Source organism: Micropterus salmoides, unplaced genomic scaffold (genome assembly GCF_014851395.1).
Source record: "Micropterus salmoides isolate LMB-PRFRI ecotype aquatic unplaced genomic scaffold, ASM1485139v1 Ms_hic_scaffold_6, whole genome shotgun sequence".
NCBI lineage: Eukaryota > Metazoa > Chordata > Actinopteri > Centrarchiformes > Centrarchidae > Micropterus > Micropterus salmoides.
In genome coordinates, this window is record NW_024044348.1 from 432,773 (window position 1) to 450,578 (window position 17,806).

The 17,806-nt window shown below is 42.4% G+C and overlaps 1 protein-coding gene and 1 non-coding gene across 2 annotated transcripts in view; one reads left to right on the plus strand and one right to left on the minus strand.

Annotated features, from left to right (window-relative positions):
- Nucleotides 1-17,806, plus strand: part of LOC119890352 (nuclear receptor ROR-alpha A-like) — a 53,819-nt gene that overhangs the window by 2,096 nt on the left and 33,917 nt on the right. Inside the window, exon 2 of the mRNA XM_038701593.1 lies at nt 8,779-8,811. Coding sequence (XP_038557521.1) covers nt 8,779-8,811 — 33 coding nt within the window. The remainder of the gene's footprint in view (nt 1-8,778; nt 8,812-17,806) is intronic.
- Nucleotides 1,313-1,385, minus strand: trnav-uac. The gene has a single exon. It is a non-coding gene; the product is annotated as a tRNA-Val (tRNA).

Sequence of the window (17,806 nt, forward strand, 5' to 3'; positions counted from 1 at the left end):
ACATTGTTTAACCCAAACACACGTGATTGGCATGAGCATATTGAATTAAATTGTGTCTACAAAGAGACACATGACTCAGAAGAACTACAAGGAAACGCAGAGACTCTGTCCTTCCCAGGTTGTGGTGTGGATTCACATTATTTTCTTTCCACCTCCTGATCTGTAAGGATTCTGCGTTTGTGTGTTTCTTTGAGTGGAATCAGCTCCTCCTCCTGCAGCCTGGGGTTGAAAAGGGCAAAGCTAATGAATATTCTAATCTGGCCTAGATTCCATGATAAAGCCATGTAGCTGCTTCATGACAATGCCTATTATCATGTCTTTGAATTATGAAATGTGTGTGCAGGCAGGATTAATCTGCGGAGGCAGTCAAAGGTCGCTGCAGATAAACAACGTTGCAGCTGAACTTGGAAACACAGCGCAAATGGGTTTTCTGCTGATGACGATTTTTGCAGAGTTGTTTTCCAGGTCAGCGTTTGACGATCAGTGAAATCAACTGGATTGTTTATTTTGACTCCCCCCCCCGCCCTCTCTTCGCACCTCGCTCAGGTTTTCTCGGTAATACCGCAGTACACTCAGTGTTGTCTCTGACTCATCTTACAGGAAGCAGACCGGATCAGGAGGGTGTAGAGCTTCAGCTGTGAGTGCTATCTAACACAATCAGGAGCAGGTTCGGGTTCAGGGAGGGCAGATGTGCAGCTGTAACAGCAGCATGAACGTTACTGATGGGTCAGAGATACCTCACCTCCTCTGAGATACTTACAGAGAGTAAAGCTTGTGAAATATGAAGTTTTATCCTTTTTCCTGTTAGTAAGAATCACACTTGACTTCTTTCTGTCCTCACGAGGCACACATGCAGATTAAAATGATACCGGCGGCAGATTTACTGTTTTAATTCATATTAATTTCTGAAACAATTGGTCCTTGGCTTCACACAGAAGTAAACAGCAGCTTTTTATTTCTAGCGCATGCAAGGTAATTCACTTTGTAATGTTTCCAACTCAATTGTTTTGAAAGGCGAAGCCTTTAAAAGCAAAGCAAAGCTTCAAAAGTCCTTAAAAGTTGATGGTTCTTGTAGGCGACATGGAAATCACACAAACCAGAAATCTTAAACCTGACTTTCAACAGCCACATTAAGACGATTATAAAGTCAGGCTACTGAAAAATATATTGAGGATTAAAGGACTTGTGTCTCAGCTGGATTTGGCAACACTGCTAGTGTTAAGTTCAGCCTCACAGAGCAGCTGGGATGGCGGCAGACCCTGTTTGTTCTAACCTGTGACAGAAATTGAGGAGGGGAAATTTGTTAAAGTGCTGGTTCCACTGGGGATCGAACCCAGGTCCTTCTGCGTGTAAAGCAGACGTGATGCCCACTACACTATGGAACCTGTGAGCAGCTCATTACGTAGCACGAAGTTACCACTTCAGGTAGTCCAAATTCTTTTTGTCGTAACAAGCAACTGGTTTGTTTTCTGCTCAGAAACCTGCTCCAGTTTTCCCTCCCATTATGAACTGGAAACAAAAACATGCCAACGTGTCATATCATGTTCTCATGTGCTTATAGGCAGTAAAATGTAGGAGGGTGACGTGCAGAAAGGTTTTTCCAATCCATGTGTTCCAATCCTAAGGTGTTTTAAAGAGGTGGTATTACGCTTTTTGCAAAGTGAAAAAGCCCAAAGGGAGTTCCCATCTCCCACAGAAAACTCTGCTCTGAACTGAAAACAGCTCGTTTGTAGTCCAGTCGCTTCCCTTTCGGGATGAAAGCTAAAACTTTATGGATGAAAGATCCTTTTGTTACAGATTAATAACTCACCGCTCTGAAACTCTCGCTCCAGTCCATGTTGCCAAGCTGGTCAGCAACACGTACAGCTGAACCCGAGCTGTTTACCGGCTTCTCGCTGACCCGCCCTACTCTGCTTCTGATTGGCTAGTAGTCCTCAGGGCCGGCCCGTGACATAGGCGCAAAATGTCAGGGGGCGCCGCAAGAGAAGGTTTTTGACTTGCCGCAATTGAACTGGGCCCAGCTGCTGTGACACCGGCGTACGCCATCATAGTAATTAGTGCACCTCGCAGCCCGCGCTGTGAGTCCAGACAGTTGTGACGAGTCGTGTCGTTGTGTAGAGTTTCGCGATTTAAACATCTAAAATCTGAGGCGCAGCCTGGCTCTGTTAGGGACTGTGAGCTGCTGAAGTTACCATGTGTGTGGATTTGTGGTGTTTTCCAGTTGGTTTCGGCTTCACATGCAACACAAACGGTCTGAAGGGGATAATTCCAGCGGAGTAATAAGTAATGCACAGCAGAGGGTAGACTTAAAAGATCTTATGAATTCTCATCAAATGATGACGTTAGTCTCTTGATATTTTATATTTTAGTCCTTTTTTTCGACATGTCAGAGAGCACAGATGTGGGAGAGATTCTGAATGTGCAGAAAGGTTTGAACATAAGCAGAAAACCTGCTAAAACAGGATTTATTAAAGTCTTTAATTAAAATTAACTTATCTGAGGTGCCACATGCACACCCCCATGCAAAAGACACAAAAGACAAGGGAAGACTGAATCATGCCTGCATGTGTGCTGACAGGGATTTTATTAAATTAGAAAAGTTCATCTACAGGAGAAATATTGGCTATTTAAAAGCAATAGCTACAGAATGTCTGAAAGCCTCACTGCATTATATTCTATACATTTTTTATATTTTGAATTGTCACCTGCTGCCTGAATTTTGTGTTCCTCTTTACATAACTGAAGACTTTTCCACCAGACCCTCCTTCATTTCAGTCATCTCCACTATTGAAACTAAACCAATGCAAGAAAACAGTCTCTGGGTTGACACACAGTTTCTGGAGGGCCATAGGTTTGGTCTCCTAATTTAGGCTAAGATGTTGAGATTGACAAGTATGCAGATAACACTTATTCATTATTGACCATGATTACTGACTTGGCTTTTCATCTATACATGCTAAAATTGTGAGTTTGGCTGCTGAGCGTTTGAAACATTGCCGGCCCTGGTAGTCCTTAACTAGACAAGATGTATCACTCCATAGCTAAAACGAAGCCTCCAACACAGGCTGAAAAGAGGAGCTGCAGCAATGTGCAGGATGACAAAAATATGGTGTTTTTTGAAAATTAAACCATGTAAACCTGTTCTGGTACAACCTCTAAATAAGATTATGAACTTAAGAATGAGCATAATACCACCTCTTTAACAAACGTGATTGTTTCTCTGCTTAGATGAAACTATTTCCTGGACAGTTGGAGGACAAACTGCTGTCAGTCCCAATCACAAAGATGTTGATTTTCCACTTCAACACTGTCCTTTTTGTCCTTCAGGAGTCAGCCGAAGGTAACCGGGCAATTTAAAAGTAATTAAATCAGAGCTAAAGGAGCAGCGGCGGTTTCTCTTCCTGGTGTTCAGGCTCCAGCGGAAAGAAAACATTAAATGTGACCAAAAATAGCCAGTTGAGGAAATAAAGAAATCATTCTGTGCTCTTAAAAAACCCCTGAGACAATTTAGCTCACCACGGATTCAACCAGAGCTTCAGAAATCAAAAGAAATGTCAGATGAAACTGTAACAGAAGGTTCCCACTCTTTGTCTTTCAGTTTCTCCTTAGCGCCGTACCTTCCCGCTCAGTTGCTCCGATATAAAGAGAGACGACAGGCATGAACAGGTTTTTAAATGGAAGCTCAACTAATCTGAGCTTCAATCAAACAGAAAGTGAGGATTTGATGGGGAGCGGGGAGAGAATCAGGAGAGAATCAGTGTTTTTGTGTTTGTGTCGGCTGAGTGAACAGCAGCTTCCTCAGCTGTTTATCGTAAAAGATGCTCTAATAATAATCAGCTTCTTCGTGTCTGTTGTTTATTGTTGGTAATAAAGGTAGCCTGGAGACCCTGGATTCCCTGCAAATCTACAATCTCCTAATAAGCTTTTTTAACAGTGCTGGTTAAATGAGCAGCAGATACGAGTCGCCTCTATCCTGATTGTCAATCAGCTTGTAGCCCCGCCCTAAAGCCTCCCCTGCTTCCTGGTCTATGTTCCTCTAAATGGGACCATAATTTACTAAATGAACATCATGCTGTGTTGAAGAAGACTTGAAACTAGCGACTGAGACCAGAAACTCATCAGGAAAGTGTTTACTGAGGGAATAAATCAGCTGACAAGTAGAAACATTTTCTCAGAGACTTCTATACAATCGCACTTCTTTCTGCAGCTGCTGGAGTCGCCCCCTGCTGGCTGCTAGAGAGGACGCAGGTTTAAGGCGCTTCAGCACTGGCTTCACTTTTCCTGCTTGGTTAGAACTGAGGAAGCCTCTTTGATAAGAGGCAAAATGTCTTGATTTAACCTCCTTGTATAACTTTGACCTGGATGACTGACACAGACAACAACATTCTGCAGAGCTCAGAATCCAACCTGAAAACGGTGGTGTTTCATGCGGATGCTGAAGCGTACCTTTAGCGTCAAATAATTACGCTTTGTCACGTTGTCTGAAAGCGTCAGTAGTGACGCACTGAGATGAGAACGTGTTGGGATCCCAAAAGAGTCATAGTTCAGCGCAGTGGGGGAAGAATGTGATATTTAACAGAAAAGACTGAGTAAGGAGGTGGATGGAGGGCCAGAAGCTGGACTTTGAACCAGGAGACCGGGGGTTTGTGTCCATTGTGAAACAAAAAGTCAACATTAAATATTTTTATTTAAGTTACGCTATTTACGTAAATTGCGTAAGTTACTCAAGTGACGTAAGTTAACTTACATGTTAACTGACCTACGCAGTTATTTTTAACCCAAACCATGAAGTCCTTTTTGTGCCTAAACCAAACAAACGTTTCACGACTTTAATAACGTGCTGTTTAAAAATGCTGATGTTTCGAAACGCTAGCGTTTTATTTTGAAAGTGTAACCAGACGTTGCATATGCATTGTTGCTAAGCGTTGCTAACTTGACCGCGGAACCTTAAACATCTAAAAATGGCGCAAAAGGGGCCAACGGGCCTTGACCAAGTATCAATATGTGACGAGTCAGGAGCGAGAACGTGTTGCAGAATCAGACAAATAGGGGGCATCATTTTTATTGTGAAAAGAAGTTGTGCACAAAAAGAGAAAAAAAAACTTTAATACAAAAACGTCAAAAACAATAAAAATGATTAGAGTCTTGAAAAGTTTAGTTGGCCTCAGGAGAGTGGAAGGACTGAACAAGGAGACGCAGCGCTGCATGTCTGCCTCCACAGGCTGCGATGAAACGTCTGTGTGTGTGTGTGTGATGGCTGACGACCAGATGGCTGATGGGAGGAGACTTGACAGAAGAGGTGAATTGCATCAGAGGGGGCAGCTGAAGGGGGAAAACATACATAGTGCACAATAACTTAAGCTCAGGATATGATCGATGATTTAAATGAAAATCTATAAGACAGAAATCTGTTTTTAATGATCCCGATCACACTGAGAAGAGGTTTTTTTGCAGCGAGAGACATCTTGTTGTTACAAATCAGTTCACTGTGGTGAATAAAAAAGTATCATAAGCTACTTTCTAAGGTTGTAACGGTACGTGTGTTCGTCCCGAGGCGTTCAGGCAGCAGATTTGAGCCATGCCAACTTAATAACTAATGCTGCAGGAGTGTTTATCGCTGCAGATATGAGGCCACGCTGTCGTAGAGAATACTGTGGTCAAAGTGCGTGAGCTCCTCGACGACGTGCCTTCACATGGGCAGCAACCAGCTCAGAGTCTTAAACGCAGTTTAAACTTCTGCATGCGCTACATGCCGTTGTGTGCTTTTATACTTGCGCGTTGGCGTCTGCGCCGACAAAATGCTAGTTGCCGTTGGGGTTTCTATGTTCTGCTGTGTTGAGTTTCTTGTTCTTCCTCTTCGTTGGTGTAAGATACTACAAACAGCGGTGGCTGAAAGTGAGCAGGTCATGTTGGAGTTGGAGCTTATAGATGTTGAACAGCAGTTACTAAAATGCAGAAACGAGAGAACGCGTCGGAGGAGATGATGTGTACGACCTTTGAGATGGTGGAGAAAGAAGATGAAGGACGAGCCGGAAATTGCGTAGGAGGAAATGCGACGCTGCCAAGCCGACCAATAACAGTCCTTGCTGTCTTTGTGTAGTTACATATTTTGGGGAGGTGTGCGTCAGGCTACAGCGTGGATTTGAACAAGTATATATTGACCTTTACAGCATTTGTGTCATTTTATTTCTGTTATTTATTTTTTCTTATTGACAATGTGCCAATATTTGAGTGCACGACATTTTTCAAAATAAATAATAAAAAAACAAATTCTCCACATTTTTTAAAATTAAACTCAAATTAAAATAATTAATTTGTACTTACTTTATTAGAATGGCACTTTACTGCATAAACAGCACTTTAAATTACATAATCTTACCTACAAAACTGCGGTGTCTTATAATATGATGTTTAATGTTTGACTGTTTTACCTTGTATTTTGTGACGACCTGCACTACAGATGGAAAATAGCTTTTCAGGCTAATTCTGGCAGATTTACATGCTGAAAACATGTACATTGATATGCACTGGCCCTTTAAAAAAAATTGTTTTGTTTTCCCTGCTGCAGCAAAATTTTACCGAACTGTGACAACAAAACCAAACAGTGAATTTTGTGTTACCCCTTTCAGACATTTACAGCCCAGTCGAATATTTGCTGCAGCCTACGTGTAGCCAGACGCGCCGACACAGACCGCAAGAACTGTGGTTGGTCAGCAACGACGGACCATAAGGACCGTAGACAGATGTTAAAACAGGTCAGCTGAGTCAGTGAACTCTTCTAGGTCACTTCTTAAAACACACTTTTATAGGACAGCCTTTTCCTGATTTTATTTTCTTTTATTCTATATTTTACATATATTTTATATTTACTTTTAACGTGTCTTTTAGTCTCTTAAGTCTTTTCTTGCTTTTATCATGTCTTTGTTTTTATGTGTTTTATTGTGTTTGCACATGTTAAAGCACTTTGTAACTTGCTTTTTAAAAAGTGCTCTATAAATAAAGATTATGATTATTATATTATTACTGTAGGTATAACCACTCAAAACCTTAATAGACAGAGGATTATGGTCTCTGACACATCTGTATTCTGCAAACTCAGCCAGAGGACCACAAAGACCACTTCATGGAGTTCAGCGCCCCTAGTGTTAGCGACCATGGTCAGTAAACAGACCACTGAATTGACTACACCCCCCCTCTCCATTTGTTTTTAAATCAACATTATTCTAGAGTAACATTGCAGTACTGAAGAAAGATATGTTACCAACTCGCCATGCAGGGGTAACGCCGTCCGCCTGTTCCTCGCTGTCAGGGTTGAAATGCAAAGACACACGTACATTTCGCGTGTGCAGGAACACACACACAATCTGTGACCTCGTCCAGATGGGCTGAGCGAGCAGGGCGTCACCAGAGGATCGAGTCACTGTGGCCCCGACAGATTTTGGCCCCAGGACCGTCGCCGGCCCCCCGCAGGCTGCCTTCTGGAGAGCAGCCAGACGATGAGCTGCATCACTCTCTGCTGCTGTCAGCGATTAGCCCCAAATATCAGCCTCACATTAGGAGTGACAACACACTGAGACGCCTGATCTCTCAAATCTGTTTTAGGTATACAGCCCGATATCTGAACAGCATGCAGATCATGTGACGTCATGTTGGAAGCACCGTAGAGATGGATTTTAATGTGGCTGATCATTGTATGGCTCAGGATGGTTGTGATCACAGAGATGTCGTGTGAAGATTAAAATAATTGTTCATTGACAGTACAACACTACATCCATTAATAACGGTTTGTTTAATTACCTTAAAGGACAGACTTTGACCGATGTGAGGCGTCCATATTTGTTTGTTTTTAAGGCATTCTTGCATTATAAACCAAATACGTGGTTTAGAGATTGTTGTGAAACTGGGAGTTTGTCCGTTGTGTTCTTCTCCAATGCTTCATGTGCGATGGCAGGAAGTGTGACAGTAGGTCATGGTTTTGAAGGTGTCTGCCTCTTCATGTTGTTTGACTTCCTGTTTGTGTTTTCCCTCTTGATTGTCTGAATATTTTGCACTTGTGTTTAATCATCCTGCCACCTTGTTTATTTAAGTCTTTGTCTTCCGATTGTTTAGTGTCATGTTGTAAATTTTGAGCCCTGTTCCTCGTGTTTTTCTGAAGTTACACCTTTTAGTTAAAAACCTGGGTGAACTGCACTTGCTCCGACGTGGTTTCTGCATTTTAGGTCCCATTCACTGTTTCCCCCGTGTATGCGCTTGGCTAAACGAGACACAGTAGCTGCTTATAGTTTATAGAGAACTGACATCATGTTTGCGCTCTCATATAATCTCTCATTTAGCATTTCTTTCTTTTGTCTGTCTGAAAAAAAGCAAGCTTGTTCGTGAGTTCCGTATTCTAAAATAAATCTTCCTCTACAGCAGCTGCTATTAGAATTTGAACCCTTTATGATTTTAACAAAGATAAACAACAAAAAACTGCAGCTCCTATGAAAATTGACCAGCACAGCTGGGTGGGCACCACCAGAACTTTGTTTCATCCATCCATTCGTCCGTTTTCTGCCGCTAACCGGGGCTGGGTCACATGAGCAGCAGGCTGCAGGGTAGTCCAGACGTCCATCTGCCTGATCTACCTCTGGGAGATGGACTACCCCCAGGGCGTTCCCAGGCCAGATCAGATCAATAATCCCTCTGGTGTGTTCTGGGTCTACCTTGAGGTCTCCTGCCTGTTGGATGTGCATCTGCAGCTGAAAATGATGATTGCATCTCTTGTTTTCTGTGTTGCAGGTTTGGCAGCAGCTGTGAAGAAGACACACACATGTGAGTCCACTGTTTCTCGCTCTTTGTCATCAGCTGTCTGTTGGCGCGAGTTTTTGTTGTCATCACTGATGCTTCTGGTTTATCTCGTCACAAAGACAGCGACGGGTGCTTGTAGACTTTGGGGGGGGGGTGAAAGAGACATTTAAGATGCTGGTTGTTAGTGCAGGAGCTGGGCTGACTTCCCAGAATCCTTAGCTCTGGGACAGGCCTGTTTGTTCTACATCAGTCTGGTTGTTAATTACAGGAAAGTGTCGGATTGTTTTGGATATGAATGTGCTGAGGTGTTTTATCTGTGGATGACCGGGCAGAGATGGATGTTGTCCTATGGAAGACTGTGCTGGAATGATTAGATACAAGTTTTGCATAAAGACTATTTACATAAATCCTACATCCCTAACCTTTCCACTCTCTGGATAAATGAAGCTTTTGACTTAAGTGTGTCTGTGTCAAGATTTTGAGACATTTATCTCCAGTTTTGATTCAGATTCCTTTATGTGTAATTGCACTCAGTACAACGGAAATAAGTGCAATCCTGACAGCGAATTCCCACATAACAAATACAAACAAAAGCCCCCCGCAGGAAATTTACCCACACTGTAAGACATTTCAAGCTAGTTTAACTTGGAAATGCAAGTTGATTCTTGAAGAATACATTTGTTTCAACTCACAAATTCATGTTGAGAAACTTGATATAACTTCAGTGTTAAAGTTGTCTCAATGTTGTAATTATTCTACTTCATCATTGCAAGACAACTTTTCTTCCTTCCTTATTTTAACTCACGTTTTCAAGTTAAAACAACTTAACCACATTTATACTACTTCCCATTTCAAGAGGATTGAAATTCCTGTCATTTACACTGGGGACGCCGGAGACATGTCCCCACCTCTTTTTGAAAGCATTTGTTAAAAATGTTCTGAAAATGCATTGCACCAAAAATGCTCACCAAGAAATGAAAATGCTTTAAGAGAGTTTATTTGCACAATAAGAAAACATGCAATGCAATTTGAATATAGAAAAACAAATGTGCATTGTCCAAAAAAAGTAACAAGCTGCTGATTTATGCATTATATTCTGTTTAGTTTTGAAGCGTCACCTGCCAGCTTTTAGTTTCTCTTCATATAAATAAAGACACTTCCACCATGGAGCAGAAAATGTCTCCAGAACGCAGGAAATTAAGTGTTTAATGCTCCAATATTCTGGGGGGGGACCCCTAGTCATAGATTATCTTATCTTATTTCTTAAAAATAGTGTCGTTCTTGTGCATCGTCACGTCTCGTGATCCACGCTTATCATCACACCTCGAATCTGAGCCCTTTGTTTCAGTTTACACTGATAAGGTTGTTGTCAGGGGCTCCCTGCACCGGGGCCGTTTCATTTTATATCTGCAGCTATTTATGTCCATGCTTCAGCTTTGTCAAAGTTTAAAGACAATTTCTCTAACTCATAAGCATCTTTTATTTTTCCCCGCACATCCACCCACGCTTTTTCCAACTGATAACTTACCCAAGTTCAATCAACACATGTATATCTAGGGTTGCCATCTTCAATACAGAAAAATAAGGTTCGCCTGCCGGAGCGGGGGCCACACCCCTCGGGGGCCCGGCAACCACAGGCCTGACGGTGTGCCAGTGGTGGTTTAACTTTAAAAGGTGTTTTCAGGAAAGTATTCAGATTGATACCAATGGACGTTGTGATAAGCTCTCAGTGTGAACAGATGCGCTCAGTCCATCACATCTCAACAGATTAGTGGTCAGACTGTCAGAGCTGAATACACAGCTACGACTATAAGAAACATACAAAACACAAATAATAGGATGTGTATTTTATTAAATCAACATGTCCACAACTTATTAACTATAAACAGGCTAAAACAAATGCTTTGATACGATTCAACTGGAAAGACTTTTGCAAAGGGTTTTTCATGAACATCATGGCAGTACTGGAGCATATCAGGCCTGCTTCCTTTTTATAGGGGTTTTATAGTAAGTACAGAACTCGTGCAGCACTGAGTAGCTGTTGGTCTTTCAAACAGCTACAGTACAGTGCCTTGCGAAAGTATTCGGCCCCCTTGAACTTTTCGACCTTTTGCCACATTTCAGGCTTCAAACATAAAGATATAAAGCAGTAATTTTTTGTGAAGAACCAACAACAAGTGGGACATAATCATGAAGTGGAACGAAATTTATTGGATATTTCAAACTTTTTTAACAAATAAAAAAATTGGGCGTGCAAAATTATTCAGCCCCCCTTTACGTTAATACTTTGTAGCGCCACCTTTTGCTGTGATTACAGCTGTAAGTCGCTTGGGGTACGTCTCTATCAGTTTTGCACATCGAGAGACTGAAATTTTTGCCCATTCCTCCTGCAAAACAGCTCAGTGAGGTTGGATGGAGAGCGTTTGTGAACAGCAGTTTTCAGTTCTTTCCACAGATTCTGGATTGGATTCAGGTCTGGACTTTGACTTGGCCATTCTAACACCTGGATATGTTTATTTGTGAACCATTCCAGTGTAGATTTTGCTTTATGTTTTGGATCATTGTCTTGTTGGAAGACAAATCTCCGTCCCAGTCTCAGTGTCTTTTGCAGACTCCATCAGGTTTTCTTCCAGAATGGTCCCTGTATTTGGCTCCATCCATCTTCCCATCAATTTTAACCATCTTCCCTGTCCCTGCTGAAGAAAAGCAGGCCCAAACCATGATGCTGCCACCACCATGTTTGACAGTGGGGATGGTGTGTTCAGGGTGATGAGCTGTGTTGCTTTTACGCCAAACATAACGTTTTGCATTGTTGCCAAAAAGTTTGATTTTGGTTTCATCTGACCAGAGCACCTTCTTCCACATGTTTGGTGCGTCTCCCAGGAGGCTTGTGGCAAACTTTAAATGAGACTTTTTATGGATATCTTTAAGAAATGGCTGTCTTCTTGCCACTCTTCCATAAAGGCCAGATTTGTGCAGTATACGACTGATTGTTGAGTCTCCCACCTCAGCTGTAGATCTCTGCAGTTCATCCAGAGTGATCATGGGCCTCTTGGCTGCATCTCTGATCTGTCTTCTCCTTGTATGAGCTGAAAGTTTAGAGGGACGGCCGGGTCTTCGTAGATTTGCAGTGGTCTGATACTCCTTCCATTTCAATATTATCGCTTGCACAGTGCTCCTTGGGATGTTTAAAGCTTGGGAAATCTTTTTGTATCCAAATCCGGCTTTAAACTTCTCCACAACAGTATCTCGGACCTGCCTGGCGTGTTCCTTGTTCTTCATGATGCTCTCTGCGCTTTTAACGGACCTCTGAGACGATCACAGAGCAGGTGCATTTAGACGGAGACTTGATTTCACACAGGTGGATTCTATTTATCATCATTAGTCATTTAGGTCAACATTGGATCATTCAGAGATCCTCACTGAACTTCTGGAGAGAGTTTGCTGCACTGAAAGTAAAGGGGCTGAATAATTTTGCATGCCCAATTTTTCAGTTTTTTATTTGTTAAAAAGGTTTGAAATGTCCAATAAATTTTGTTCCACTTCATGATTGTGTCCCACTTGTTGATTCTTCACAAAAAATTACAGTTTTATATCTTTATGTTTGAAGCCTGAAATGTGGCAAAAGGTCGAAAAGTTCAAGGGGGCCGAATACTTTTGCAAGGCACTGTAAAACTATGAACAGAAAAAGCTCACTCCTGATGAGCTCCACAGAGCACAGGTCTGTTCTTGCTGAGAAATTGCTAATGAGCCTGAGGAAATGTAAAGGGTGGTGAGATGTGAACACAGATTTTTCCTAAAATATTTGTCACACCATCCAAACAATGAAACCACACATAAATAATCCATCTACAAACATTTCAATCACAATTTAATTCAACACCAGTTTTTATGATTGGTCAGTTTATTTTTTCAGGGAGACGCGGGGGGTTTCTGGAGCTGCCGCCGCTGTTGTTTCAACTCGACTCCCTGCCAAGAGACCCGCCCATTACTGACTCTGATTGGCCCTGAACCTGACGGTATTAATCAAACCAACAGCGTGTATTACCCAATCAGCGGTAGAATAGGACAAGTCTTCACAGAATGCGGGGGGGGGATGATTTGCATGGAATGCTACATTAAAAGACAACTCGGAAATACGTGCGTCCCGTATTGGGGACGGGACGCGCTATTTAGTTCTGAAACATGGGACATTTCTGTATTTTAATGGACAGGTGGCAACCCTGACAAACTTCTGAAATAGTCAACACTAGTGCTGACCCCGAATAGTCGAAGATTCGATGCTGATCCTGATTTGCCTCGCAGGTCTTTAGACCGCAGATGTTAACGCACACAACAATGGGCTGAAGGAACCTTTTGGTTCCTTTGAGAAGTAGATCCTGGGACTAAAAGTTCCGGGTACTTTTGGTGGAAACCCGGCTAAACATGAACACAAAATTAATAACAGTTTGAGCTAAACTAAATTGAGGTTGTAATTAAATAAATAAATAAAATAAAGTGTGTAAATTACTATAATCAGTAAAGCAAAATACTGGAGCGGCTTGATGTACAGGTAGTTCAGTTGGGAACATATAGGCTACGTACAAGGTACAGTTGAAATGTAACCGTTGTGCAGAGAGTCACAAAGTTCCCAAACAGTCAGTGTTCGACACGTTCTCACTCCCGACTCGTCACATGTTGAAGCTTGGTGGAGGCCCTTTGGCGTCGCTTTTTAACGCCCTGGGTACCACTTAAGCGCCATTTTTAGATGTTTAAGGCTCCGCGGCGCAAGTTAGCAATGCTTAGCAACAACAAATATGGAACCTCCGGTTAGCCCTTCAAAATAAAACGCTAGCGTTTCAAAACATGGCCATTTTGAAACAGCACGTTATTAAAGTCGTGAAAATTTGCAGTTTGGTTCGATTTAGGCACAAAAAGTACTTGGTTAAGGTTCGGAAAAGATCCCGATTTGGGTTAAAATAACTACGTACATCAGCTAACACGTAAGTTAATTTACATATCACGCATAACTCAAATAAAAATATTTAATGTTGACATTTTCTTTGACATGGGACACGAGCCCTGCTCTCTTGGTTCAAAGTCCGGGTTCTGGTCCTCCATCCACCCCAACTACTGAGTCTTTTCTGTTAAATATCATATACCTGCCTTTACCGTCAAAAGCTGATGCTACAGCGATCCCCAGTGCGTTACAAACTGACGCCGACGGGTCTCGACCCTGCGTCCATATGTGACGAGTCGGGGAGGGAGAACTGGTTGCACTGTTCAGTAGTTGACACCACTCCTTCGGTAGGAACTACTTTATAAAAGTGATGACTGATTATCTCACTAATTGGGACAGCATTTCTCAAACCTAAACTAACTATTCACCCTGAGTGTGGGGTGGAGAAAGCAAAACTGTCTGCATGACTAGATCCCACTAGAGATAAAGTCATAAGAAACATTTTTTTTGTGTAACTTTGACCCTTAAGCGAGTTTTTAACACAGCTGGTGCACTGAAAGTTGTTTTTTTTGTTTTTTTTTCCACATGAGCACCAGTTTTTACTGTAAAACATGTACGTCCTGCCGAATGTGCCGGATAGATGAGGAGAAATGTGCGACGGCGGCCGCTGCCGGAGCCGAGTCTCTCTCATTAGAGCTGATAAGGATGGATAATGGATGTGAGATCCTCCTGCAGTCGACTGTGCGTGGGATGATCGGAGGGAGAAACACTGATCCTTCAGGCGCTGCGGAGGCATTTTCCAAACAGCTCGTAACGTGCTGCTGTGAATCTATTGACTGGGTGTGATGAGGGGAGGAGGAGGAGGAGGAGAGCTCCGCCGCCAGCCGAAGCGTAAATCGTCCCCCTGTTCTGCCAATTTGGAGGAAGAATGAAGCTCCTGCTGCTCCTCAGTTTCCTCTCTCTCTGCTGGCAGGAGTCGTTCTCGCCTGCAGCGCTCACGTCTTCGACACACTGAGATTTATTCTGCCAGGCTGTTTTCAGGGAGCTTAATGGTTTTCGCCGAACCTCCGCGGCTCAGTCGGGATTTGTTTTATGAAGCAGAGTGGGATGTTGGGTGAAGTGCTGTTAACTCCAGCTGTACTTCAGTCCTCACACTTATGTAACTTTATTTTTTGAAGGAAGTTTTTCTCCTCTGCACAGATCCACTGGAACAGCATGGGAGTGAAAGCTCTTTTATTTATTTTAATTTAATATATTTTCATTTTATAACACACACACAGCTTGTTTTATTTATTTTTACAGAATTCTCATTTTTTATTATTATTATTTTATTTTTTATTAACACACACAAACACAACTTTTACTGTTTTATTTCCTTATTTAATGAAATGTATGAAATTAATTATTCTTATGTAATTTATATGTAGCTTTGGCAAAATCGTTGCTATACATTCATGCCAATAAAGCTAATTTGTGAAAGCATTGCTCAACGGCACTTAAATACCATTCAGTTACTGTGGAGGGGAAATAACAGCAGGTCATTTTAGTTTAAAGTTATTAAAGTCCTTCAGATTTCCATTAAGGTCTGGACCACGATCCCCATCTGAGTCCTTTAAAACTGAGTCCAATAAGAGACATTTACCTAAATGATGATTAAATCTTAAACAAACCTTTCATTTCACAGTCTTTTTCATCCAGAAGCTGTTCACTTCATAAGCTTAAATTGATACGGTATGCTAATCACTGCGGTAAATGGCGTCAATGTCATTTACGCTGTGGACGCTGGGGACATGTCCCCACCACTTTATGAAAGCTTTTGTTAAAAATGTTCCAAAAATAAAATTTTAATTAACAAATGAGTGCTATGAGAAAGGTTGATTTGCACAAAAAAAACTGCAATGCATTGTAAATAAATGAAACATCTGCATTGTCTAAAATAAGTAACTTAAGCTAAAAAAAAAAATGTATAAACTACTGATCTGTTTATATTATATTTTATATTCTGAACTGTCATCAGCCACCTGAATTTCGTTTTTCCTTTTGTAAAAATAAAAACATTTCCACCATAAATTGGTGCAGAAAATTTCTCCAGAATGCAGGAAATTAAGTGTTTAATGCTCAAAATCTGCAGACCCCCCACCATATATTTTATTAATAAATATTTTATCTGAATAATATTACATTATCTTCGTGTCTTGTTCTCATGGACCTAATCTTGTGCGATGTCACGTCTCGTGGGCTGAGTGTTTCGTCACGTCCCTAATCTGAGCCCTTAAATCACCACTTTTCAACACAAAATTACGTCCTTGCTCAGGGTCACCGTGCGCCCAGAAGTTTTTCCACGTTCTCACAGTCTGATTTGAACTCGCGCCACCAGCAGACTGACAGCGACAAAACACAAAGTTCAGTAAAGAGAGAATCAGAATTTGTCCGGATCCATTAAAATTTCTCCAGCTTGGCCCTGATACTGTTATCACCAGGACAGCTCTAGTGAATTATTTGTGGACTGTGCTTGTCATTGTCCTACTTGTTGGCTGCAGAATGTCTTAAGTCATTAAGCCAATTTTACTTCTGCATCCACGTTCGCACCGTAGCCTGCACCATCATGAGTACTTATACCCGTGCACTGGTGTCTGTGGCGCTTGCTGGCGGTGGGGTTTCCATGTTCCACTGTGTTGACTTCCGCCAGCAAACTTCCAGTTTAGCCCTCCACTAACTTGAATGGGGGTAAAATGATAATCGTGCTGCTCTTGTAGACTTTCCAAATGTTATGGGACCGAACGGATCAAGTTCTGATGTATTCAGTCAGTCAACGCCTGTACCCGCTTATCTCTACAGGGTCGCAGAGGGGCTGAAGCCAATCCCAGCTGACATTGGGCGAGAGGCGGGGTACACCTTGGACAGGTGACCAGTCCATCACAGAGCACACTGAAACGAACAACTACTCACATTCACACCTGAGGGCAATTTAGAGTCACCAATTAAGCTCAGCATGTCTTTGGACGGCGGGAAGAAGCCGGAGAACCTACGCAGTCACCAGTGCAAAACAGAAAGGTCTGGGACAACCCAGGTTTGAACCCAGGACCTTCTTGTTGTGAAGCAACAGTGCTAACCGCTGTACTACCATGACGCCTTTTGCAGAGGGTTGTGACGCTCAAAATATGTATCCACCGTTTTACAGCCGCTCTTTCGCAACGTGAGCGTACCGGGAAATCTCTGGCTTGGCCGCTAGTAGAATTGGCTTCAAAGCACGGAGCACTTCCCGGGAGCTTGGAGGAAACGCGATGCTACCAATCCGACCAATCGCAGTTCTTAAGGTTTGCGTTACCACAACATGTAGTTTGGGGAGGTGCGCGTCAGGCTACAGTGCAGATTCAGTGCAGGCACATAAATTGACCTGAAAGTTAGCAACGCTTAGCAACAACAAATGTGCAACGTGCGGTTAGACTTTCAAAATAGACACATTTTGAAACGGCGCGTTATTGAAGTTGTGAAATGTTGCAGTTCGGTTTTGGCACAAAAACTACTTGGTTAAGCTTCGGAAAAGATCTTGGTTTAGGTTAAAATAACTACGTAGGTCAGTTAACTTTTTGTTTCACATGGGACACAAACCCCGGTCTCCTGGTTCAAAGTCTGGGTTCTGGCCCTCCATCCACACCAACCACCTCCTTACTCAGTCTTTTCTGTTAAACATCATGTACCTGCCTTTACCGTCAAAGGCTGACGCTACAGGGCTTCCCCTACGGCGTTAAACTATGACGCTACAGGGATCCGCAGTGCGTTACAAACTGACTGCAATGGGTCTCGACCCTGCGTCCATATGTGACGAGTCGGGGAGAGAGAACGGGTTCGTCAGCAGGGGAAGGAGGAACACATGTAGAAGAGTTGGCAAGCTGCAGATCAGCGAGGACTTTCTTTGTTGAGGTCGTGAAGTTTAGTTTCTGTTTGCTTTGCAGTGAATAACCAACTTCAGGAACTGAAAGCCACGATGACAAGAAGCCATCAGCGCCGCGGTTTGGCTCGGCTGCTGCCACCCAGCTCCAACTCACCTACAACAAATCTACAGAAGTCATTTAGAAA